General features: G+C 34.5%; 1 protein-coding gene across 9 annotated transcripts in view; it reads left to right on the top strand.

The window, feature by feature from the left end:
• Positions 1-26,343, top strand: part of CEP170 (centrosomal protein 170) — a 101,110-nt gene that overhangs the window by 45,825 nt on the left and 28,942 nt on the right. For 7 of the 9 annotated variants that reach the window (XM_084512269.1, XM_084512265.1, XM_084512263.1 and 4 more), the window contains exons 8-11: positions 1,800-2,276; positions 4,739-5,376; positions 18,508-18,657; positions 24,792-24,918. In XM_084512269.1, the coding sequence (XP_084368395.1) occupies positions 1,800-2,276; positions 4,739-5,376; positions 18,508-18,657; positions 24,792-24,918 (1,392 nt within the window). The remainder of the gene's footprint in view (positions 1-1,799; positions 2,277-4,738; positions 5,377-18,507; positions 18,658-24,791; positions 24,919-26,343) is intronic. The other 2 variants (XM_084512264.1, XM_084512268.1) reach the window with 2 other exon arrangements.

The raw sequence follows: 26,343 nt of genomic DNA, 5'->3' as shown, positions 1-26,343 counted from the left end.
CTGGGCAACCTGCTCTAGATAGAACACTTAACCCCGGGTCTTCTAGAAGACAAGCGTCTGTAAAATAGATTCATCCTTTATTGCTCTATCTGCTGTCATAAGAGTTTTCAGGTTGGAGGATGCCATTTCTCAGAACGTGGTGTAGTCAGGTGCTGTTGTAGTGCATAAAATGTACCTGCCAGGGATGAGGTAACACAGGCTGGTTTAAGAGCTGACAGTGTAGGGGCTGGTTTAGAAAGAACTGGTATCAGTCAAACATGTTAGCAGGGGTATTCTTAGCCTGCAACAACAGAGTTTAAAAAATGTCTGAATTCTAAACATCTTTTGGGCTTGTAGCAGCTACTTATAGATGAAATAAAGTAACTGTGTACCTGCATTAACGTTCTTTAATCCTATTGGTATGAAAGCATGGTGATCAATAAAGAATATGGACTTGTGTTATCCCTACCTAACATCATTCTTTTCCAACTTTTCTAACTATTATGCTATTAGTTCCATTTCTCTTTATCAAACTACTCTCCTCTTTTATTTCTTAAGTTTTACCCTTTTCCTAAACCTTCACAAGAAGCAAATGTTTGCAAAGAACAGCATAGGTGTATTAAACTGTCCTGCATCCTTGACCCCTTAAACTCCTGACTTATAGTATGCATGTTTCCATTGCTACCTTATTGCTTAATTATTTCATACACAAATGTTAACTGTGTCAGCTGATATCGTGTGGCTATTTTTAGCCCCAGAAATCTCTTAATTGCATTCTTACTCCTTTTCTTGGCAATCTAATTTGATTTCTAAAACATCTTAATGTGGTTCATGATAAATCACGTAGGAACTATTCAGAATTCTTTGCTGGAACGTAACTTGCCATTGCTGCTAACATCTCAAGCATCTGTTGCTTATAGCACATCTTTATACCAGATATTTTGGCTGGCTTACTGCTTCATGAAATGCAACCAGAAGATTTGTTTTCTTAAAGACACATCAATAGCTTTGCTAGCAACCACAAGAAGCTTTAACCTTCATTCAGTCTATATAGTGGGACTTCCCCATGCTTTTTTCCACATTCTGCTGTGTTTTCCCAGTTCGAGCATGATTTTATAACATTATGCACGCTTCCAGCTATTGTTGTTTTTTCTTTTCTTCTACAAATTATGGAAACAGGTAAAATAAGAGTGGATGACAATAGGATTTATCTTGATTCTTGGATTTTACCTTTTGTAGAAATATAAAAGGTGTTTGAATTCCAAAAGACTATCCAGTACCTATCAGTGTTAAAACTTCCAAGTCAGACTTAATGTATATCTTGTGTTTATGTGTGAGTCGTTTTTCCAAGTTTTTACCAAATGAAATTAAACTAACTCTCCACTGTAGGAGATGGAAGCCACATCACTAGCACTTGTTTTAGGGGCACTTTGATCTATGTTTCTCTAAATAGCTTGAAAATTGCCAATAGTGATCCTCCCAACTATTTCTCTAATGTTTTATGACTGTTTTCCATGTTACTAATAACTCATGTGACCTTTATGTCATCTAAACATTTTTGGAGTGCAGATTTCCTTTGTCAAATTTAAGTGAGCTCTTTCCCACTTTACGCTCCTTACAGCCAGAGCTGTCTTTTCAGTAATGCTTTTCATATGTAATTCTGGAATTATTTTTCCAGAACTATGTTACTCAATCTTCTCCACAATTCTGCTATTTACTACAGAATTTTCTTGAGTGGCCTTTACAAAAATTCAGAAAATTCTTGAAGAACCTGAAGTTCCCAAGTATTGTGAAATCTATTTTTTATTTTTTTTTAATAGGATGCAGCACAGATGCCAAGCAAGCTGAGGAACAATCTGCAGCTGCAAGTGAAGAACTTTATCCTTTCTGTAGGGAGCCAAGTTATTTTGAAATTCCTACAAAAGAATTCCAGCAATCTTCACAGGTAGCAGAGAGCACTATTCATGAAATTCCCACAAAAGATAACCAGAGCTCCCATGCAGCAGGTGCGGGGCATGCCTCCTTTACCATTGAATTTGATGACAACACTCCAGGGAAAGTAACAATCAAAGATCACGTAACAAAGTTCACATCTGAACAGCGTCACAAGTCAAAGAAGCCTTCTTCCTCCAGTGGTCAGGACCTGCCTGGGCTTCAGAATGTGATGATGGCTGCAGAGAGCAAAGTAGCAGATTGGCTAGCACAGAACAATCCCCCAAGAATGATATGGGAACCAACAGAAGAAGATTCCAAAAGTATTAAGAGTGACGTTCCAGTGTACTTGAAGAGACTAAAAGGTAAAGTGAGTAATTCCAGCTATGCTTATTTCTGAAGGCAACAATTCTTCACCAGAATCCAGTAAGTGGGTCCTTGAGCCCTTGTGGAGTTCAATTGAAATCATAGGTACTCCACAGGAGTGCAAGGATCTGTTCAGGGATATCGTATTGAATATTAAAGAGGATAGTAAACCAAATACCAAGTCATCTTACAGTAAGCATACTAATTGGAGATATTATAGTACAGCTAACAAGGTACAAAGAAATCATATTTTTAAAACATTGATCTTGAAGGGAAAAAGAACAAACTCAAGCCTTTAGTTAAATTTTACATATTTCACTTTTTCCTGTGTATTACTTTAAAAAGCTGAATAGCTTTACAGAATCAAAGTTCGGAAGTTCAAGTTATGTTCTGTGAATATTCATGTACTCTAGGAAAATCATTTGGTGACAAAAAGTACATTGTATAGTTATTCTGCTTAAATTGATCATGTGTGATGAAGTCAAGTTTGTCTCCGGAATCTGAAGTAAACAAAAATCTTTGATTTTTATATTATGTTTGCAGGATATTATATTTATAAAAACACTGCTGTTAAATGAAGTAACAGTTAAGACATATTCACTGCATACAATGACATTTCCAATAAAATTAAATCAAATCTTTAGTGTCTAAAGTGTACTTTCTTTTGGATCCAACTTCACAGAATAGAGAAGAAAGTAGTTTTTATTTTCAGTTGAAGATTCCAGTGACATTCAAACTTTCAGAATGAAAATTCTGACAAATTTTTTTGAGTCTCTGTTATTTTCTGTTTTTAAATTCAGCAGATTTAATCTGCTATTCCCACTTTCTTGCTTCTGCAACATTATCATGGTTAACTCTTAACCCAGCTGGGATTCATTACAATGTGTTTTGTCTTTCTAATCAAAAGTCTGTATTTTAGGGCTGGCTCTTCAAATTAAGCTGAAAAATAACGTTTTCAAAACAGAATTGTATGGGTGCACTAAAATTAAGATACTAGCATAGTAGTTCTTCAGAGAATGTTACAGAGCATTCTTTTATCTGCATGATATTGTATTATATTCATGAACCTTCTTTAAAACATTAACCATATCACTATGGCAGGATTTTGTTTACAAGGCCTTAGCCCTTTCCTGGCAGCAGAAACTTCCTGAAGTTTGATAAATTTTTGACTGAGGGAGCTGTAAGTTATAGGTTGCATTTGGCCATAACAAATAGCTGAATTTTGTAATCTTTTGTGATCTCTTCATATTCTCATTAATTCTCATTAATTCTTCTTTGTCAAATCATAAGGGTAGAGTATGTACCTAACTTATTTGAAATTTTTGGTTTTTAAATAAAAAACAACACAAGCAAAATCTTTCTGATTTTTATGCTCAGCTTTTTCCTACAGTATCCTATATTGATGTCACACTGCTAAAATTGTTATATGACTTTCAGAGTGGTGTTGATGTTTATTGTTATTGTATGGAAGTATAGGACCCATCACATTGTTGAGTCACTGTACAAATAAGTAACAAAGGGAGGTCTCTATGGCAAATAGGGATGCTGTAAAGATTTCAACTGAGTATTCAGTGTTGTTAGTCCCCTAGGTAAGGGTTCCCAACATACAATTACCATTTAAATGAATAGTAGCTGTGTATCCTAACTATGCAAGTATAGAAAGTTTCATTGTACATGAGGTTGCTCAGTGTTAAGCCTGATTTACTGTGTATAAGTACCCAGTCTTCCATACATTTTTCAGGCCTCATTACTGAGTATATTTATATGTCTATATGTGATTTATTAAGTACGTAGTCCTTATTCATAGATCTCAAAGTAGTTTGAGAAATGAATAAGTAATAACAGACATTTTGCATGCATATATCAGATGCCGAGAGGAATGAATGATGGCAAAATTCATTCTACTTCTTGGAAAGAGTATTAAAGAATTAATTTCAATTTTCAGTAGACATTTGTCATGATAAACTGTTGTAACAATGTGAGGAGAAGACCATCTAACAACATCAGTTTTGTCACTTGACAGGCATTCTTATGTACCAGAAGGTCTGTCTTAATGTTCTTCTTTTTCATTTTATCCTTGCCTAGAATGTTTCAGTAGTCATTTGTAATCAATCAAATGGCTGTGTAACGAAATTGATATAATTGGGAAACAAGCCACTTCCATGCTATAGCACAGCTGATAAAATACTGCCTTTTGTAAATCACTGATAAGTACCTGTAGATTGCAATACTGATGAAAAGGGTAATTCAGATGCACTGATACTATTGCTTAGCTTATGCATCATCAGCAGCTGTACAAAATTTCCAGAGCTAGGTACAGAAATGTGTTGGATTCTGCACAGAAGAACAATTTGAAATTCTTTCTTAGTATGCAAGTTTACTTTGTATGTGTTGGGTTTAGTGTTTTTTTTTTTTTTTTTATAGCTTCATTGTGCTCTATTTTCTTTTGCTTTGATTGTAGGGAATAAGCATGATGACGGTACACAGAGTGATTCAGAAAACGCTGGTGCACACCGGCATTATAGTAAGCGGGCAATACTTGAAGAGCACTTAAGACATCATCATACAGAGCTGAAAAAGGCTCACCAGAAAGTCCATTCCACAGAAAAGCAGCAAGAGCAAGCTGGTGTGAGTCAGACTGCTTTTATGATTGAGTTTTTTGATGAAGACCATCCTCGAAAGAGACGTTCTTATTCTTTTTCTCAGAACATAGGTGCTCTGTGCTCAGAATCTCCATCTCCAACACCTCATGCACGAGCTGAAAGAGTGAAACCTACATCAGGAGAGAAAGCAGTTCCTTCATCTGTGCAAGCCAGTTCATCACATCACAGAGCAGTACATGCAAAACTTTTAAAACAAAAATCAGAAGACCCTTCTGCTGCTTTACCTGTCTTACAAGCTGCGTTGTTAAGGAGTTCAGGAAGCCTCGGCCATAGGCCTAGTCAGAACCAGGAGATGGACAAAAAGTTGAAAAGCCAACATGTTTCTGCTGCTACTGAGAAGGACAATGAGGATGACCAGAGTGACAAAGGTACTTACACTATTGAGTTGGAAAATCCCAATTCTGAAGAAATGGAAGCCCGCAAAATGATTGACAAGGTGAGAAACCAAAAATGTGTATTGCTGCTAAACTGGTATGTGTTATGTGGGTGGGCAACAGTCTACCTCTTCAGTTCGACTTATTAAAGGTGCTGCAATAATGTAAGTTAGAAGCCAGTGTATAATGATGATACAAAGAATATAATAAAAGCAGAAGCAGTTATTTGATGAAAAGTTATTGTTTGATACTGCTGTTCTTCTATTTTGGTAGTTTAAAGGTGTTTTCAGTAGGGTAAGTACCACGAATGTACTAAACAATGAAGTTAAATTAGTTAAATTTTTATGATAATTGTTTGATTACAATTTATTATGTCCCATGGAGAAATATTTACCTGTTCTTAAAAACCTACGGTCTTTGTAGTTTTTGGTATACAAATCAGTTCCATCCAAATTATCATGTAAAAACATAATGCATTTTCTATACTTATAAATAAATTTCTTAACTGCAATAACTTAAATTTGAAAGCATAAAATGCTTTTATTTTCCCAAAATCTTTATATGATAGCGATGTCATTTTCATGGTTTGATTATAGATATGTTTCATTAGGCCTAGGAACCTTATAATGACCAAATAAACTTCGCTTATAGGTAAAAATAGAAGTGAACTTCCTTGGGATTCAATAGGAAGATACCAGTAGGATAAACTACATAGAGCCATTAGTCCTAACTGACTCTTGAGCGGGATTTTCTTTTCCTGTTATTGTATTTTCATAAATAATCCACTGTGGTCAAATGCTGGCATTCAGTTTTAGGCATATTTTTGGCCTTCTTAACAGAGAACATATTGCTTGTTATAGAATTACATAAGAATTGTTTGTGTATCTATGATGTGTTTTGTTTTTCTTTTTTTTCTCCCCAGTGGTTAAGTATTGGTTAATGTTTGTAGTGTTGCATTGAAAAGCCTTTGGGTATTATAAATGCCCCTTACTGCTAACCTTTTGAAACTGAAGATTTATAATGAAGTAAAGTTGAGAGATGTATTGTTTGAGGTCTCTTTTCACTTTTATTTAAGATCCAATTCAGAGATTCTGATTTTTTGCAAGTAAGCTTTGTGTCATAATTCTTTGCTTTGGGAATGTGGAAGAACAACAGCAAGTGAAGAAAATCAAAACCAAATGGAAGCCAAAACTTCTTGCTCCAGCTCAGCTCAGCTTTGCTTCCCTCCCATTTAAAATTGCTAATGCTGAGGATTCTTTTAGTTTGCTAAAAGGTGATAAGTGAGGAATAAGACAAGGACTTCTGCTGGCCTGTTGACTGCTGTGCTGTCAAGTATTTAAGAGAATAGTTGGTATGCATTTAGTCAATAATTCCAGCATAACCTCTTTTTCTTGGCAAGTCAGTCTTTTTTTTTTTTTTTTTTTTTTTTTTTTTCCCTGAACAGCCTGCTGATTTGAGTCTCATTCAAAGTCTGTTGAGTCAAAAGATTCATTGAAATTCAAGAGTTGGATTTGCTAGGATTGGGATGAAAATGCATTACAAATAGCAAGGATAACTTTCTAAAACATTTGCAAAATAGTGCAAACAGTCTGTCTGTAAAAATTTGTTAGAGTGGTGCTAAAATTCATGTCTAATTTACCTGAATAATTCCCTATGGAAAAAAATGCTTTTCGATTCGGGTATTTTTTTTTTCTTTTTTTTTCCTCCTTTTTACTGGAAGGAAGGGTGAGAACAAACAAAATACTCAGACTACTTCTGTGACTCATTCATTTGCAAAGCCTTAGCCATAGTTTTGCCCTTGTAGGCAAAGCCTCTGCTCTTTGTTGGAGGGCAAAAAAGAAAAAACACCTGAGAACATACCACGAATTTAAGTGCAACATTAAATTGTCAGATACTAAGTTGTGATATATAATGTTGCTTTGAGTTTATGATCCAAGAGAAGCATTCAGGAAATCAATGTCCAAATTATCAGAAAAATGAAAAGTTCTCTGTAACTTAAAAAAACAAACGAAAACACACCTTAATTGCTTTGACAAGATTCCCTTCAAATCAATATTTTTGCTTAATGTAGCCATGTAGCTTTTTTCTAATGATTCCAGGAAATATTCAAGGAAGACATAGTTATTTGTAAAGATTTAATAATCAGTAAATGGTGTTGTCTTATTTATTCAACATCTTGATTTTATTTAAGGATCCATTTGTTCTTTCACTATTCTTTCAGCCTCTGTAAAGAGACCATAGCAAAAGAGGTGTAAAATAACAAATGTCATAATTTTTTAATTTTTTTTTAATTTTTTTTTATGAACGTCTTAAAAAGCCTGTCTTTTGAAAAGAGAATAGAAGAAAGATTACAAACCTAATCAGAAGGATAGTGGAAAACACTTTCTAAGTTACAGAGAAAAAGGCCTTTTAGTTAAATACTTCTCCCTAAGAGATAGTTGCAACCATTCCTCTGTGATGACTACCTTGGAGTAAGCCTAGAATGAAGGGCTCAGTAAATTAATTTGAGGCTTGGTCCTTTCTCGACTTCCAAGACCAAGGAAATTTGTTGAACCTGTGAAAATGAGACATCAGTATATGACAGGCAAAGTCACTGCAATGAAAGCAACCTATGTAAATGTCCACCAAGACTAAAATGAGTGGGAAAAGAGGTAATTGTTAAAATGTTAGCAAATGTGCATTACTTTTAAAATAGATTTGATTTTAGGACACAGAAAAGCAGGACTTAAAATGATAAGCAGATAGTTTTCAGTTTTAATAATAAAGAAAAAAAAATCTAAGACCTATACATGCCTGGAGTACTCCAAAGACTGTTCATTTAACTCATGTTTGTTGGTTTATCATTTGGATTGATTATATTTTAAAATCTTCCATTCTTATTATCAGCCATTATAGGAGCTGAAGAAATTAGCTAGTATCTCAGAAATACTAATACTTATTTCCTCTGTGCTGTTATTTGAATTTCCTCAGAGGAAGTAAGTATCACGGGCATGTGGCCAGCTTTGAATGATTAGAAGTAGTATGTCACTTCTCTCGGAACAAAGAAAAATCTTAGAGAGTAAGTTTAAAAAAAAATTTAAAAAAAAGGTACAGATTAAGAGAAAAAAAGAAATCACCATGCATGTTATTAGGAGAAGACAGAGAAGCAGTCATACGACTTCATAGTTGTTTCTAAGCTGTTTCTATTTTAAAACATAATACATATATGTATTTAGGACAGATATCAAAACCAGACTATCGCTGGAGGAAAATGGATATGGCTTAAGAGTTTGGGTTCTATTGTTTTTGCTTGTTCCAATTTCATTTCATGATTTTTCTGAATGGAAAAAGCTTTAGAGGTAGTGGAAAAATAGTTATAATTTGCAAACAATGGAGTCTTCAGTTGTTGTTCACTTTAACTACTTTCTCTCTTCAGTCCATAAAGTGCTGTCTTAGAAATATTCCTGAGCTCTCTGAGAATTCAGCTGTGCTTTTCACAAATAGCATGAACCCATGCATATAAAATCTATCTTGTAGTATTTAAATTCTTTTAAAACGTTTTGCTAGGGCTTCTGACTGACTTTATTTTTGAGTAACTTGTCATTATTGCTATTACTTTCAAACTCTGTTTTCCAGAGTGAGTGAATAGTGCCAGTATTAGTATGGAGCTGAGTTGTACATTCTCTCTTCTGTCTGTGGTTTACTTGCATTTTTACTCTCACATGGATTTCCATATGGTCCTCTGTCAGCTTGATTTTATACAATGCAAATTCTAAGCTAGATCAGTCCCGTTCCTCACAAACTCACGTGCTCTTTTTGCTTGTTCTCTCCAGTATAAATATTGTATGTCGTAATGTTCTTTATAAGCAGAGAAAGCTTGAAAAATAGCACGAAAACCTGCTTCTTTCAAGTACCATGTTTATCCAAGATTTTTACATACCAATGTTCAAATAGCAACTAAGTTCATACAGAAGTATGAATTGGTTACTAGGCCAAATAGGTGTAGAAAATAAATTAATTCCACCTTAATGATGTGGAATATGGTTCTAACTGAAAAATAGATACTGAATCTCTTTTTATACTTGTAGAGGCCTTTTTGAAGTTGCCATTGAGATCAATTTTATGAATGTGCAAAGGAGAAGAGCTGCTCTTACATACTACGAAGACCATCTTAAACATAGCAGGCATACAAAATTCTCTACTCAAATAACTTCAGGCATCTTTGTAACAAAATAACGCTCTTATTGTTGCACCTAATTGCAAAGTACAAAACAAATTCAGGATCTTGATCTAAAACGTTTTCAGTGACATTTAAACACACAAATTAGAGAAGTATATGGGGCATAGTCAGGATTTGCTTCTTACTTACATCCAGTTTTGCCCTTTAGATAGGTTCAATGCTTTCTATTTCTATTTTCTCTATTTTGCGCTAAATTATGAACTTTATATGTTTTTCTTTTTTAATTACATTTGTTCTAATAGAGGTAATTTCTCATCAGTCGTATCAGGCAAAAAAAAAGTATTCCTGGACCACAGAAAAGGTAAGTTTCTGAGTGGATGAAAGAATTCAGAATGAAGTTTCTGCAGTTCATCTTGGGGCTTGGACCTGATGAACTCTTGAGGCCCCTTCCAACCCGTACAACTGTGTCATTCTGTGATCTTCCTTTTTGTTGATATAAAGATTGCAAATTACCGGTCTAGTGAGTTTCATGTTTTCAATAAAGCAAAATACTAGTAATAACTTATTATAAGTGAGTGTGCAAATAACTCTGGATGTGTTTGGAATATTAAAATATTTTCATCAGGCTATATATTGCAGTAAATAAAGATCAATTCAGGGAGTTTTGTGTAAGCTCTTTGTATTTTGGGGGGAGGCCCTTTTTGATTTATGTGGGTATTAGGAGTTACTATAGCAGCACTAAACTTCTCTGGATAACAGTGAAGGGAAAGAATATAATAGAGCTTACATGTATGTCTGTTTTGAATCTTACCAGCCTTTTGCTAACCAGGGAATTGGGAATTTTATAGCAACTTGTGGAAACATTGGGCTTGAATAAAATTTTCTTTTGTCCCAAAATTGTATCCTTCACTTGTTATATACTTGATTATGTACCATGTGTCGGGTATACATAGAATAGCGTTCTTTTGCTATAGTTATGAGGTTTTCTCCTCTTTAAAAATTTGGAATAACTGTAATAGTTTTGGAGGGGGCACTGAGCAGGTGTTGATGTGGACACCAGGTTTTCATTTTCTACATCTTTCTGTTTACAGTGATACTTATATTTTAGGTGTTTGTTTGTTTGCTTTGGTTTTAGTATGCATATAAATAAGATTTACAATAAGATGGGATCTCTTTACTCATTTTGCTCCTGAGGTATGTCTGCTCATACTATATTAAGTTACTTACTAGTTAATATTGCATTCTTCCAAGGACTGTTCTGTGCTTCTCCTTGCTGAGCTAGGAGTTTTTAATGAGAGAGTCTTTATTGGTTTTGTGTTGCAAGCAAGAAAAAATGCTTAATATCAGATCATTTTTACATCGAAGGCAACTTTGGAGGACAGTCAGTTGGTCATAAACAAATAGCCCTAGGTGCCATTATCTATGGTAACTTCTAAAAAAAAAATACGTTTCGAACAGCTTAATGTTTGACTGCGTGCTTTTGAAAGGTGTGGGGTTTTTTGTTTGTTTGTTTGTTTTTTCAGTGCAGACAGCTTGTTTACTAGATATTCTCTATTGCAAACCTTAAAGTTGTACAGATAATCTTGCAGGTATTGTGAAACCTTGTATATACCTTGTATATACATGTACATATATGCATACATATTTATATTTAAGATCTTGAAGATGAATTAGAAAATATATCCGATTTATTAAAACTGTGTTCGTCCAAAAATGCACATTTATGGTGCATAGGAGCAGGTAAGGTGGTGATATTTTACATAGCAATATTTAATATACAAATTGATGGTTTATTTTAAGTGGAACTTGGCAAATTTTTGCAGTAGCGGCAATGACAAACTATGTGAAAAGATTCAGAGGGCAGGAAGTTAGGAGAAAAAAAAAATCTGCATGTTTAAATAACTGTTTAAGGAACAGAGACAGATGTATCTATTTTCAGAAAAGGGCTTTCAGATCTCCTGTCTCTTCACACTCTGGATTTAATTGCTTTTGCCATTGCTTCAGTGACTTTTTCCAAAAAGAATTAATTTTAGCCCTACTGAGTGTCTTGTTTGCAGAGGGACTGTATTTTATGAATACAATTTTGAAAAAGCAGTATAACAGTTGAAGCCTATCAAGTCATCTGAGGATATAAATTTTTGCAAGAATGCAGTGTTTGTAATTTTTTTTTCTTCTGGGCTGCAGGAGGGTGAGGAGTCTTACAGTCTCTAAACATACCATTTCCTCTTAAATTTGGAATTCTAAAGAAAATGAATTTTTCATTATAGCAAACTACTACAAAATGTGTATGCATGTAAATATGTAACTGGCTTCTGGTAAGAGGAAGTTATTAGACTTGGCACATTGATCTATTCATTTGCCTATGTAGCGCTTTTTTATACCAGCGTGTCTTGCGTCTGATTCTGTATCTTCAATATATGGTTAAATGCCATAAACAGCTTCTGTGAAAATCCATGGCTATTCATGAGCTACTCCCTGCACAGGACACAGTCTGTTTGCCTGGGATGGCTAGGCTAACTGCCAAGAACAAGCATAAACTATTAAAATCAGATGTCTCAGAAGCAACTTGGTTAAATGCAGTTCTTACAGTAGCTTAACACAAAATGAACATAGGCATTTTACTTTGGCTCATCAAACTTTTTCAAACTGATAAAGAAAATGTTTGTCTTTTGTCTTTTGTTTCCACCAGATCAGTAACTTCTAACAACCAATTTACTGTATATTATGAATATTCAGACTACCTTCTTAGGAAGAATTATGAGGAGCTCAGTCTGAACAATAAGCTCAGCACTGCCAAGTTGATCTGAGTATGGATCCAAAGCCTCTTCCATTTCCTCACTCTTTGAAATCCTCTCTTCGTATCAGTAAAGCATCCTCACGGTTTCAGCTTATTTACACTTTCTTATCCTTGTTTAGCACATCTAAACCGTGCCCAAATCCAGCATGTGTTTCCAAATTAATATCTCTTCCCTCTTTGTTTTTCTTGCTGATTTGACTGTGTCAGTTCACAGCGCAGTTCTTGAAATTTGCTTTTATTTGCCTTCCCTAACAGGTAAACTCACTCATCATCTTCCTTTCCCTTAAAAGGTTACAAAAAATACTTGCTATTGTAATCTACATTCCTTTCATTTTTCAATGGCAAATAACTTATTTAAAATTGAATAACTTGTTCCTTGTTATTTTGCCATGGTCCTATCTTTAATGCACTGTGCAACATAGCCCCGTGTCCCTAAACCAGCCTTCTGCTTTGATTCAATTTGCCCTTTTCATCATTGAATTCTCTTTTATACACCTTTTGTGTTGGGATTTTGCTCTATTCCTTGTGTGCAGACTGCCTGCACTGAAATGAATAGCATATCAATTACTTTCTTTTCAAATACCTCTCCAAAACATATATTTAACTGTAGTTAAGGTCCAAACTGAAAGAGGGGAAAATTTTCATGTATTTCTGGTTTACAAATATCATTATTAATGAGATAGGTTCCTAGTTATGGCTCTCTGAATTGTAACTATTATCCTAATAATTTGTCTTTCTGTTTTCTTAATAATACTGTTACTTTCTGTATATCCTTTATCAGGACTACTGCAGTAAATCTATGAAGAGAAACTTTAGAGAGTATGTTAGTAGAACAACTGAATCCCTATTCCAGTATGCCTCATTTGCTATAAACTGAGTGAACTTATTGAGAGTCACACATAAGACCTTTTCTCCATCTGTATCTCTGTCTTCAGTAACGATTTGGATGGTGAACTAGAAGAGTGGACATAAAGTACTGAGTAATTACAGTATTCTACATCTGCAGTGTGATTTTCATGAACTGTGAAATGTTTTAAAGTTAATATCCTGAAATTGAAAAGAAACTATAATGTCCTGACATTAGGAACTCTAAAAAGCATGCAAATGAGACACAAGATATGAGATAGAAAGATACAAGATAAAACCGGAGAAGATTCTTAATCAAGTACTTAGAAGTTTATTAGAAGCATATTAAGAAAATGTCGAGTATTTTTTTTTTAGCTATTCCATTTTCTTCCTTGTGATTCAGAAAAATTATTCATGTTGCCTCTAACTTTTCTGACTGGTTTTTACTTTTAATTTCTAGAAGTTCTCACATACCAGTAATGAAAATGGTTTTAAAGAGTCATCACTTTTGTTAATTACTGCTAAAGTCATTATACTGACCTATAACAGTTTATCTGTGTAATATAACATTAACTCATCTATTGAGGGGTGAAGAAGTGAGTAAGACCAGTAACTGATCACTAAAGCTGTTCTGTGTTGTGAACCGCTTTCACAGGAAAACGTGCATGGCATTCAAGGAGAGAGTACTCTCCTTTCTCCAAAATAAGCCCCTGTAGAATAGGACGAGGCATGTGCTCAGAGTTGGTCCTGTAACTCACACTATCCCCCCTAAATGTGCCAGTACTTCTTGCAAGGACTGTCTTGGTTGTTTTGTGTTACATAGATTTTGTTGCCTCTTTTTTATTACTGGATAAAGGTTTTTTTTGTTTGTTTTTAAATGACTGGTTTATGTTGGTAAAGTTATATTCTAAGTTATAATATTGTGAAACTGTTGCTAAGTTAAATTGATGGAATTATCAATATCTACTTCAAGGTACAACTACTTTGCCATCAGTAATTCATCTCTGTACTTGTCAGTCTGGGTTTGTGTTCCAGCAAGTAAAAACATGATGCTCAGGGACTTGCTATATTTTTAGCTTGCTGTTTTGTCCCTTTGTTTTGCTGGGAGAAGCACAGGATGTTAATGGATTATCACAGGGACACGTGTGGAGAATTTACCATTTGTTGGTTTCAAATTTAAAAGTATGTTTCAAGAACTGCCATTTTTCCTGTTGACGTGGAAGACTTTGTTATATGTCTGTTGTTATACATCTGGACGTTGTGGCATTACTGTCCAGAACAGGTAAAGAGGGATCTGGGGGTTGTGGTTGATAGCAAGCTGAATATGAACCAGCAGCATTCCCTGGCAGCCAGGAAACCATACCCTGGGGTGTGCATCAAGCACAGCATTGCTAGTTGGTCAAGGGAAGGGGTTGTCCACCTCTATTCTGCACTGGTGCAGCCTCACCTCGAGTACTGTGTGCAGTTCTGGGCACCACAGTACAAAAAGGACATGAAACTGTTGGAGAGTGTCCAGAGAAGGGCTACAAAGATGGTGAAGGGCCTAGAGGGGAAGACATATGAGGAGCGGCTGAGGTCACTTGGCCTGTTCAGCCTGGAGAAGAGGAGGCTGAGGGGGGACCTTGTGCACGTTGTCCCTTGTCCTCCTGCTGCACACCACTGTGAAGAGCCTGGCTGTGTCACCCAGATGCCCTTCCCAGAGGTACAGGGGGGCTGCTTTTAGGCACCCCCAAAATCCTTCCCTGAGCCCAGCTTGCCCAGACTCTCTCCATAGGGCAAGTGCTCCAGTCTTGACCGCTTTGGCAGCCCCCACTGAGCTCTCTCCAGTTTGTTCATGTCTCTCTTCTACTGGGGAACCAAAACCAGATGCAGTCCCTCTATCACATGTTATTCCATTTGTGTACAGGCCATTTGAATTTGAGGCTAAACAACATTATTTCGACTATGTTTCATAAACGAGGCTTGACTTCATGTACAAATGTTGTTGTTCCCCTGCCATTCAAAATGTTCTGGTTTGCAATAGAAATTGTTTCATGCTTCTTAACAATTAAGTTGTTATTTATAAACCCCACCACCACAGCTTACACAATGTTTCTGACAGTTCCACCATTACAGCCGGGTGGTGGAGATGCTGTAGCAACCCCAAATAATGCTGCAGATTTTGGCAGTGTCTAGATTTTTCCCCCATTGGTCATATTTCAAGGATTCTGGGAAAACTATGATCCCATTTTCTGTTTTGTAACTTTATGAAATTTACAGCTTTCATGATAAAATAAACTAGTCTTTCTGCTAAAATACCATTCCATAAAAATGAACAATAATAGACTAGAGCAGGCCAGAAACCTTTAACTTTTGAGTTAGCTTCTTTGGTGAGTTTATAGTTTCATTTTGAAAAGACATGTTTAAAAACAGTATTAATATCTTAAATAAACTTACAGGAATTGCTTTGTTTGTGTTACTTACAACTACCTAAATTTAAAAAAACAAACAAACAAAAACAAAACAACACACTACTCTCTATCCCCCTGGTGTTCTCCAGAAAAAAAGCAAAATCATGATTTTATGGAAGTTTTATTGTTTGCAGTGATGAAAAACACACAAACAAAAACTTAGCAAACCTGTTTTTTCACTGACCAGCAGCGTGCTTGGATACCTGTGATTTGAGATGGTTGGGAAAGTTTTCGAAGTCATAAAGAAATGTCAAAACTCTCTTTACCTATTTTTGCAAATTTAATTAAAAAAATATAATAACAATAATCCTTCTTAGTTTTCAAACAACTCAGCCATGTCCAAACCTGCATCTTGTAATCTGGCTTCATTTTTTCTTCTTGAAAACACAATTGATCAAAATAGAGATGGTAGTTGCCTCTTGTTTAAGCTATGGCTGCTGTTTCTGACAAATGCAAGCTTTGCAGAAAGAAACTTCACTCTTTTCGTATAAATAGCAAAGAGATGCAAAGGTAGGTGTCACCAGCATTTCCTCTGGCTTTTTTTTTCAGTGGTAGTTAAGTTATCTCCTTTGAAATCAAGAAGTTACTTACAGAACAGAAAGCTCTGAAGAAATGGCAATCTTGAAGAATGTTTTTCAGTCTCTTTAGGAGGATAGAGGCTTTTATCTGTTGAGGCTTCAGTCACAACACCCAAACACAAACCTTACAACAGCAACCAGTTGAGTACAAGTAACATTTTTTCTAGATGGAAGCAATACAGTTTCCAGCACGAGCCTTTAGATTATTCTATGGCTGTTTATGCTGAGAGTATATTTTCATTATTCGGTAGATATTGTAAGTGGATTGGTTAATTCTGAAATTCTGACAGTATTCATTTTCTGGTGTGTCTGGAATGTTCTGAATTTTGTGAAGCATTAAGTAGAAGTTATTTTTATATTTTTAATATGTTTTTTAATAAGTTATTAAATTATTATTTTTTATGTTATTTTTAGTTTTTTAATATCCCCACTTTATTTATGGAGGGTGCATTGGAAGTAGTATTAGGAGGTAAATCTGTTACTTGGATCTTATTGTTGCAAATACCGCCTTTCACAGAAGAAAAAAAGAGACAACATTCAAATTTGCTTTTGCTGTAATTTTAATAATGGAAGAAGAAAACTAAAAATTGCTTAAAAAAAGGCTTCAAGAGTAGAAGAGGTAACTGAATGAAAGAAACCTAGGTTATGTTTGTGATACAAGTAAAGAAATTCAGCATAGTAAATGAGTGTGCCACCAGCTAATATTAAGAGTTTTGTAAGCAACATTTTAGATCTGTAGTCCTGATTCCTGTAGCTATGGAAGTATGAATTCATATTTTCCTTCAGATGCTTAGGTAATAAAATTAGAATTTCATTTAATTTAAGAGCGTAGAAAACTCTAGACAGTAGAACTATATTAAACAAGGAAAAAGCTGCAAAGTACCAATATATTCAAAGAAAGGAGGCACTGGATGACAACTGGTTTGTTCCTATCTTCAAAAGTTGCTGCAACTGTACAAATCAGAAGTATATCTTTACAGAGAGGAGTTTTATGTTCTGTTACACTTTTTCTAAGGAAATAAATATTTATAAAATACTCTCAAGCAACTCATGCGTAAGAACACCTAGACATGATTTAATTTTTTTATTAAATTTGGGAAGTATTAACAGGAGCAGAATCATTGGGTGCTTTTTTTTTTTTTTTTTTTTTTTTCCTTTCCTCTGCTTCTTAGACATTAACAAACATTGTGGTTTGTGGCCATCTAGTGGTGAATCCCTTTAAAATACACAAACATTGTGGAGGACTTTAATAAACTAGGCCTCTAGCTTTACTGTGCAAAACTGAATTACAAAACCGTTTTTTTGGGAAAAAAATAATTCTGTAGCTCTTTCTCTTTTGTACTAGTACTTTTTTTTTTTTTTTTTTTTTTTTTTTTTTGATGGGCATAACACATGTGAAAGTCATTTCCACTTCTTCTTTAAAATTAACCCGATATTATAGCTTCTTTCTAGCAGCCAGTTTTAATGTAAATTTTATAAATGGTAGGTGTATTTCCAAGGTAAAAAATATTCTGTTAAATATCTTTGAAATATATGTAAATTCTGAAAGCAATTGATACTCCTTAATGACTCAATAAATTGGACAGAAAGTATACTGGCTGGTTGTCCTGCTTAACTCCCTTTCACTACATTATCTTGTTAATAGCTCAAACATACCTAATGTTTTTTAGTATTTTTCTCTATGACCTATGGTTTTGAATGTCGTGGGAAAATTATTTCTCACAAACTGTATACTATAAGCAGGGATATCATGGATATATATAACGGATGCTATAAGCATCAGTCAGAAACAATAAAGTAGATGACACATACCAAGGCACATCTGAATGAGATTCTTGTACATTGTGAGATCTGGTGAACTTCTGATGTATGCTAAGTTCCTGAGAAGTGAAAAATTGCAATCTTGTTTGTATTAAAGAAATAATTTAACGAGCGTATTAGTGGTAAATATAAGCTAAGCATTTACATTTCTTGTTTTCACTAGATAATAACAAAATTCTGAAAATGTGGTGGGTTTAGTTTTTGATTTTTTTCCTTGACTGGGAAATGGATTCATGATGATTTTTGTAATAATTTTGGTTTCACTGTTTGTTTCTTTCATCAGTGTCATTTTTTCATATGTGACCATTCCAGATAGCAGATCCTTGAATTGTCAGTGTTGACATAAATTTCTGTTCTTTTTTAAATTGCAGTAGCTATTTTTTCTATTTAATCTGTAGATTTCATAAAGATGTCAGATAAACATAATACAACAAAAAATACTTGAACTCACTATCCAGCATGCCACCATCCATCCATTAACATTGAACATTGTATCAGGATGGTATTGGGTTAATGTGTGTAATGGTTTGTTTCATTTTCAGGTATTTGGAGTGGATGACAGCCAGGATTATAATAGGCCTGTTATCAACGAGAACCAGAAAGATTTAGTAAAAGATTGGGCTATAAATTCTGCTACAGTAGTGCTGGAAGAAAAAAGACCACTGAGTACAACTGGATTTCTTGACACAGAGGTAGAATTTAACTTTTGATGGTCTTCTTTTTTCTTCCGATGAGAGAGCACTAATAATTGAAAAATAAGTGTTAAAGAGCAAACAAAACCTTGCCTGGAAAATACTAGCTCAGGTCTCTACGTTCTTTATTTTTCTTAGTCCTTTATTGCATTATTGAAATCTCTATGTCAAAGAGAGGCAAGTAAAATTGGGAAAAGTTTAAACTTTGCTACTTTTCCATGTGCACTAATACCAGTGTATGGGAAATGTAGCAAGAATTTTGTTGCAACATTGCCTTTGCAACACACATTTGCACAGTATATGTTTCTTGTAGTTTATACAGTGGAACTGAGGAAAAGCTGGTTATGTTTTATAGCCCAAAGCAAGTAACTATATTAAAATTCAGAAATAAGGTATATGCATTTAATGTGTGATACAAAGCCAGCTAGGGAAAAAAAAAATACATTTCAGGTTATTTTTTTAACGAAGCCAGAGGTTTTTAAATTCAGGGTTTTGTTTCTCAAGTGAGATGCCACTCATGAGAAATCACTTATGTTAGTTGCCTCAGAAGCAGTATAATTAAATCAGTTGATAAAAGATTAGGCAAAGGAAAATGTCTGTTCTTTGTATATGACTCAAAATATGCACATGAGCTAGATGTTAATCATATTGCATATTGAAATCCTGGGAGACATTCTGATATCATGGTGATGGATAAAAGATAGCTTAAAATGTGTTAGAAATAGAACAGGCTCAGACTGGAGCAGAATTAAATTTGATAACGAAGCACATCACATTTATTCTGCTTGCCATGGCAAATTGACGCTGAAATACCATCTTGTAAATTAACAAACTTTATAAATAAGCAATTTTTCTGGAAGACATCAAAAGCTTAAAGTACGACGGTCTGCCTGCCATGCAAATGTATTGGTTTTGGTATCTAGAAGACTGCTTTTCATAGAAAAAGTGTACATTGTCATTTTTGTATTTGGGCTACTGTGCAGCCCTGATACACTAAATAAGTCAGTGTATCTAGATTAGTGTCCTTGAGTCATTTTTCTAAGGTTACTGTACCTTGCTTCTTTGAATGAATCCGTAAGTGCAGTTTTACTCTTTTTCATGCCTTTTGCAGCATTCAGCTCTTTTGTGCCTTGTGAGTTTTCAAGATTATCAAAAGTACTGATTTGTTTCCATTTCTGTATTTTTTTCCTATTTATAATAGCAGAAGAATATATGATTTACTTTATGACCATGATTGAGCTTTCCAGGTATCATACTTTACAAATAACAGGTTGATTTGAGAAGACCGGGACTTCTGCAATCATAGGACAGGTTTAAGAACCCTTCTGGCAATGGCATATGAACACTCCCTTTGAATTAAGTTGAAATTACAAAAATGGTCCCTTTTTATTACTATGGATGCTTTGCTGAATACATAAGCTTTCTTCATGTATTGGGAAAAGAGTGGGTTATCTTAGCGTAGTCATAATTTATAGGATTATTATGAGGCATAGCAGGGGAAAAATGGTAATTGCTCTGTAAGTAAAGGAGATGAAACAACATGGATATAGCATGAATTAATGTAGGGTAAATGATGAGGGTAAAAGAAGGTTGGTAAAAAGCCTACTAGAGAAACTTAAAAATAGAAGTAAGTTAATACATATGTGGAAGTAAAAGAGAAGCTAGTTCAGAAAAAGAGATGTGTTTCATAATTTTGTAGTAGGGTAATAGTAATGAGGATAACTATTGGTTCAACTAGAGAGAAGGTTGTAATATTTAAACTTTTATTTATTTATTTTTTTAACCAAAACAGATTGTTTGAAAGGGAGAGGAAAGGGAGAGGCAGGTGTGTTTGATTTGCAAAATACATGAGCATCGTATTCTTGTTATACGTGAGCTTTTTCACTTGTGCTTTTTGGAAGTCTTACTGTATTAGTGAGCTGCAGATCCTAAGTGAATAAACCTTATTGAAGATTTTGCCTAAATAAACCTTGGGGTAGCTCAGTGTCCCAGGCTGTGGGGAGGTCTTGGTGCATCTGCCTATGACAGTTGCACCTATAGATGATTTAGAAGAATGAGATGAAATCAGAACATGTTTGAAATAGAAGAAGGGGTTAAAAGTTAAAGAGTATTCAGTTCTGGAAGATGAAAAAGATGGCTTGGGAAATTATGAGGATTTATAAAATCATTTTGGGGTTGAAAGATTATCCTGAGTTTAAATATATTCACTTTAGAAGGCACATTGTAAATAACTTGCTTTGAAGGGAATACAATTTGCTTTTCTTATAAAGAAATTCTCCCTTTTTCCTTTGGTATGACAAGCTTTGGTACTTTGAAGGAGTCATGAGACTAGATGAAATGCAGAATAAATGTCTGACACAATTGGATTGAGCTTGCATGCTCTGTTTCTTGCCTTTTCAATGGTTATAAGCATCAAAAATAAGCATTAACAATACTAAATCCATGTATGTAAAATACTTAATTTTTTTTTCTATATTATGAGCTGCCACTTGCAAACCAAGGTAAGTGTGGTTTAAGAAAAAATATTAAATATGATAGAGAACAAAGAGAAGTAGGGTTATGATTTATCCATCCAACTTCCATTTAATTTTCAGTGACTATATGCTAACCACAGTTCTTAAATCATGTACATGATTTATCAATATCATTTTTAATGTGCTCATTAAGGACATACCTCTTTTATTTTTCTGTGTCTGCAGGGTCATCAGTACCATTGCTGACAATGCTCCTTTTTTTGTTTTGAATGCCTACTTCATGTCTTTGTCACTGAAGATTAAAGTAAATAATAGTGCTGACATCGTGAATACTGAATAACTTTATTCATGTAAATACTTGTATTGCTCCTTAGAAGCAGAGAGCGGCACACGTATTTAGAGGCTCTATGCCCTTTTGTTGTCTGATCTTATTACACAAATTTCCTATCCTTTCATAGAGAAACCATTGAGTCTGAAGTTTGATGCTTGTTTTTTGTTTGAACTTAGATGCTATGAACTTAGAACGTAGGATGATTGTGTCACCAAGGTCCTATGGCTGTGAAAAGGCAAACATGACTCTTGGATGCACTGGGCAATATATTGCCAGTAGAAATGGGAAGTGTTGTCTCTGATGGGAAGTGGTGGTGAAACTCTGAAATATTGGCGTGAGCTTTGTTACCATTCTTGTTTAAGAAGGGTGAATTCTAAACTACAGAGAGGTGTGCTCAGAAGATTAAGTGAATGGAGACTTGCTTTACAAGAGCTTGATACCATTTAATTTATTTACTATAGCAAAGCAGAAGCTGACATGGGTATGATGTGGGGTTTGCTGTGTTAGGGAAGTAAATGCAATAGAATGAAAAAAAAGAAGTATTTGAGATAGATGTCAGTGTTGTTCTGTAAGCAAATGTGGAAACATTGGTATAAATAGAGTGAGTACGAAGATCTGAAAGAAAAAAAAAGATCACCACTGCTGGAGGAATGTGGTTCAGAAACAGGGATGGAAAGGGGAGAAGCCAGAAGACTGCTTTCAAAATGGCACTTAAATTCATGAAAGGATGGCATAGTCTGATTCTTACAACATGAGACGATTGGAATGTGTGTCTTAAAAGACTTTGATTCTGTTTGTTGAAATTTTTTTAAAGTTACTATTATTGTGCTGTGAAATGCCAAGTATTGGAGAGGCTTTCAGGTGTCATTTGCATGTGCTGTGGCTTTTTTCAGATGTAGAACCTAAAGCTCTGAATCTTCAGGCTGCAAAATTTGTCTACAGAAATCCATGGGTATTTTTTCTGTGGATGTGTTTCTCAAATTCAGTTTGAATATATGATAAACATAAAGGAAAGGAGATGCAATGCTGGTGTCTCTTATGTAAGCCTGGCAGTAAGCCTAAAAAACTAGGAAACTCCTCTTTTTATTCAAGAGAAGATTTGGAGGATTGCTTATGGAAAGCCTGCAAGATGCAAGCACATGAAATAGTAGAGGAAAATAAATAAAGGTCACATTCTGTTATCCTAAATTTTTTATAAAGCTTTCACATTTGGATATTAATCTGTTCGGAGTTAAGCTTTATTATAGTGTTGCATATTAGATTTAATAAAAACCATTTTGTAACTTTAGTAAAGTACTAAAATCTCCACGCTTAAACTACTGTTAAAAGAAACTTGATAGCTTTGTTGTTTGTGCTTGTATATACAGAGAGTTGATAAAACACATTGGCATCCACTGCTGTGTAGAAAAGGTTTTTTGGCAGGGTAATTACAATTAATTCACAAAATCTTTGTACTTCACTGCAAAGTGGAATTCAGATTGCTGATTATGTGTCAGAAATCGTATCTGTATGGAATTGGTTAGATGGTACACAAAGAATTAGGATTTTCTGTAGCAAAGATAATTGGGACTGCTATCATATTTACTTTAGGCTGCAATTATTTGCTTTATTAAAGATGGATGTTTGCTAGTAGGGACAAGAAAATAGAGTAGACAAAATTTAGACATGAAAGAAAAATGAAGCATCAGCACTGGCAATGGTTTTTGTTGTCAATACATAAATGCTGCACATTTTTGCCTTTTTTTTTTTTTTTATTTTAATAATATGATTCATTCTGGCACTCTTTCCTTACATTGTGTTCAGAAATGCCCATAAATAACAGAAACATTGAATTGCCCTACTTTCCTGTTATTAAGATTTTTATTTTGTAACATTTTTGTTATAAGATTAATTTAGCATGTGGACACAGTAGTTGATGATTTGATCGGTCTGTACATGCTTCATTCATAACATTCTGAAATAGATTCATGATGCTTTTGTTTTCATTAATTAGGGTCATCCATATAATTAAGAGACATTCAAGACCATAACTTCAAGTTTGCTTAGACATTTGATGTCTAAGTTACTTTTAATTTGAAAGAAGCCCTCATACACTAGACGACATTTTTCACCATTCCATTTCTGCTAAATAAATTTTATAAAATATGAAGAATTGGTTCCTGATCAAAGAGTGGAATCCCAGAGTGGCCAATGAATTAGGCAAAAATCAACATTTTGGATATAAATGCCAAGATCTGAACAGGCAGCAGAGCTCCATCTAACCTTTGCAATAGCACCTGCAAATTTTCTTATGAAGCAAGTTACTCGTATTTTCATGTCCTTCACATCTCTCTTATTGATCTTGAATTGTAATTTCTTGTTTTACGTGTCTATAGTTATGTAACTTATGGAGCTGCTATCAGTGACTTCTCTTATTTGCAGAATTTTGTGTTTTGATTCCAATAAGGTTGACCAACTAAACTCCTATAAAGCTTTCAGTAGTGTACAGACCACATATGTGCATGTGTACATACATATACATACAGCCATAGTTGTCTGCTGTCTTCTTTTAGGGAAGTAAGCAAGCAAAACTATAGTATATCGGATAAAACAGGAATATTGCATTATATTTAGAAATCTGGTTTGGGGAAAAAAAAGGTTTTTGTACTGTAAGGATACAGCATAAGCAGCTGTTTTGCTCTCTGTGTTTCTTTTTTTAAATGGAAAAAAGTTTCAAAAGGCTTTCCCTTCAGGATATCAAATCAATTTCCTTTTCAGGTCAGCTACAAAAAAACAAAACAATCAGATAATGATCCAGTAGGATGATATAAAACTAATCTTTGCTTCTTTTGTCATTTAGGCCGAACAAGTGATCTGATCTTCCTTTACTTTCCATCACAAATTATTTTATTCTTTCAGTCCTTGAGGTAGTCTTTCCCGAAAGAAGTAAATACAATATTGTATTTGGACAAAAGTGTCTTTTAAGCTAGTAAAATGTCACTTTCTTATCTTCCCGAAGCATGTTCTTAATTCTTGTGCACACACTTACCATGTTTCTCTCCTGCTCTTCTGTTTTGAAGCAGACAAGTGTTCTAATGTATTTCCTATGGGTTCTGATTAAAAGTTCATTGCACTAGGAAATGCTGCTTATTCTGTACTGATTCTGTGTCTATATAGAGTCACTTACATGTATGTTGCCATTATAGAACTGATAACTAAAATTTATTGAAGTAAACTCCTTTTTCAACTTCCTCCAAGAAAAGTGTCTAACACTTCTATTACAGGAAAACCTGTAATGAGAGCATGCTTTTAATCTATAAGTAATTTTTCTTCTGCTTTATCTTCCTTAGGAAGGTTCTCCTGCCCCTGGACGTAAACGTTGGGTATCACAGTGGGCCAGTTTGGCTGCCAATCACACACGTCATGATCATGATGACATCAGATTGGAGTCACCTGTGCCTGCTCCACTAGAAAACGGTACTAAAAGCAGTTCTTGTTGTCATAATATCTGATGAAGAAGCCTCTGAAAGGGGAAAAAAGCAGTAATGTACATAAACAAGTAACTTTATTACTCTTTGCACATTATCTTCACCTGAAATTCTTCCATGTCTTTGAGAAGAAGCAACAGAAAAACAAGCTCAGTGATTGTGTTTTTGATGTGTCAGAAGAGTGTCAAAATTAAACTGAATGTTACTAAAAAAAAAAAAGTGTGTGATATAAAAGAAACTTTCACTTGAATGAGATTTGATTTGGTCTGCATAGTATGTTTCTTTCTTTACATCTTTTTCAGTAATGCCCAAGTTCAAAACAGGATTTTAATTTTAATATTAAACGGTCTAACCTGAAACTCGTTATTCAGTTATTAGTTAGCTGAGTAGTAGCAGTGTACTTCCTGATCTTGGAAACATAGAAAACATACTTTATCTCCAGCAATGAACAACTGTCTGTCCTTAGTTAAGCTATGGAAATTTGTGACTTTAAGTAGTATGTTCTTTAGGGTCTGCACTCTTGACTGTGAAGCAGTTGCTTATGTTACTTACCTTCTGTTTTCTTCCTCTCAGTTTCAGCCTAGAAATGGTAATTTAGTGGAATTTTAATACTGGTATTTGCATATTGAGGTAGAATTTAATAAATCTTGCAAAGTAGTTCCTCAATTGTCTTCTGTAAATTATGTGAGTTAATGTGGCTCTTTGTTGCAAAATTGACTGGTAACTGCAAAAGGAGGTCATCTCAATGAATGTTCCATATTCCAAAAGTGATATGCTGCTTAGTGACCAAAAATTTACCAATTATAACTCTACTTGCTGGAGAGAGATTTGTGCCCTGCAACTCCAGCCTTTCCTCTTACTCCAGTTGACATTGAAATTTACAACAAAGTTTTAAAACATTTTAATTAGGGAAAAAGTGTACTTTAAAAGTGCAGAGTGCTTTTCTGTGTACACCACTTTGGAAGATACACTGCCATCTACAGAACGTGTCCAATAACCTCTTGTTAGACATTGGTGAGTAGAATAAAATATTTTTTCTATGGTTCTAAGCATCTTTTTAGTTAATATTTTTTTCTACAAAGTTACATTCAGAAATATAATATGTGTTCCCTATTTTTTTGTTATAGCTGCTGGCTTTGTTCAGATTTTCAAGAATACACTGTCTGTTAAATTTCAGAGCAAGTTATATCTTTGACTTTTTAGTTTCTCAGAAGAATGCATTTTCTACTGATAAAACCAAGCCATTATGTAAAGCTTCCAGAGTGGAATAGTGGAATCCTGTGATTCTCTCCCTGCTTAGTCTGGAAACCTGGTCTCAGCATTCTGCCCAGCAGTCAGACCTTCTGCAGAACAAACTTAAGCTTGTTACTCAGTTTCCTGTTTTGTTTTTTGTTTTTTGTTTCCCAGCACAAGC

The sequence above is a fragment of the Aythya ferina genome, assembly GCF_964211825.1.
Source record: "Aythya ferina genome assembly, chromosome: 3".
In the NCBI taxonomy this organism is placed as follows: domain Eukaryota; kingdom Metazoa; phylum Chordata; class Aves; order Anseriformes; family Anatidae; genus Aythya; species Aythya ferina.
The sequence above is the reverse complement of the archived record's forward strand: the minus strand, read 5'-3'. Positions and strand labels throughout refer to the sequence as shown.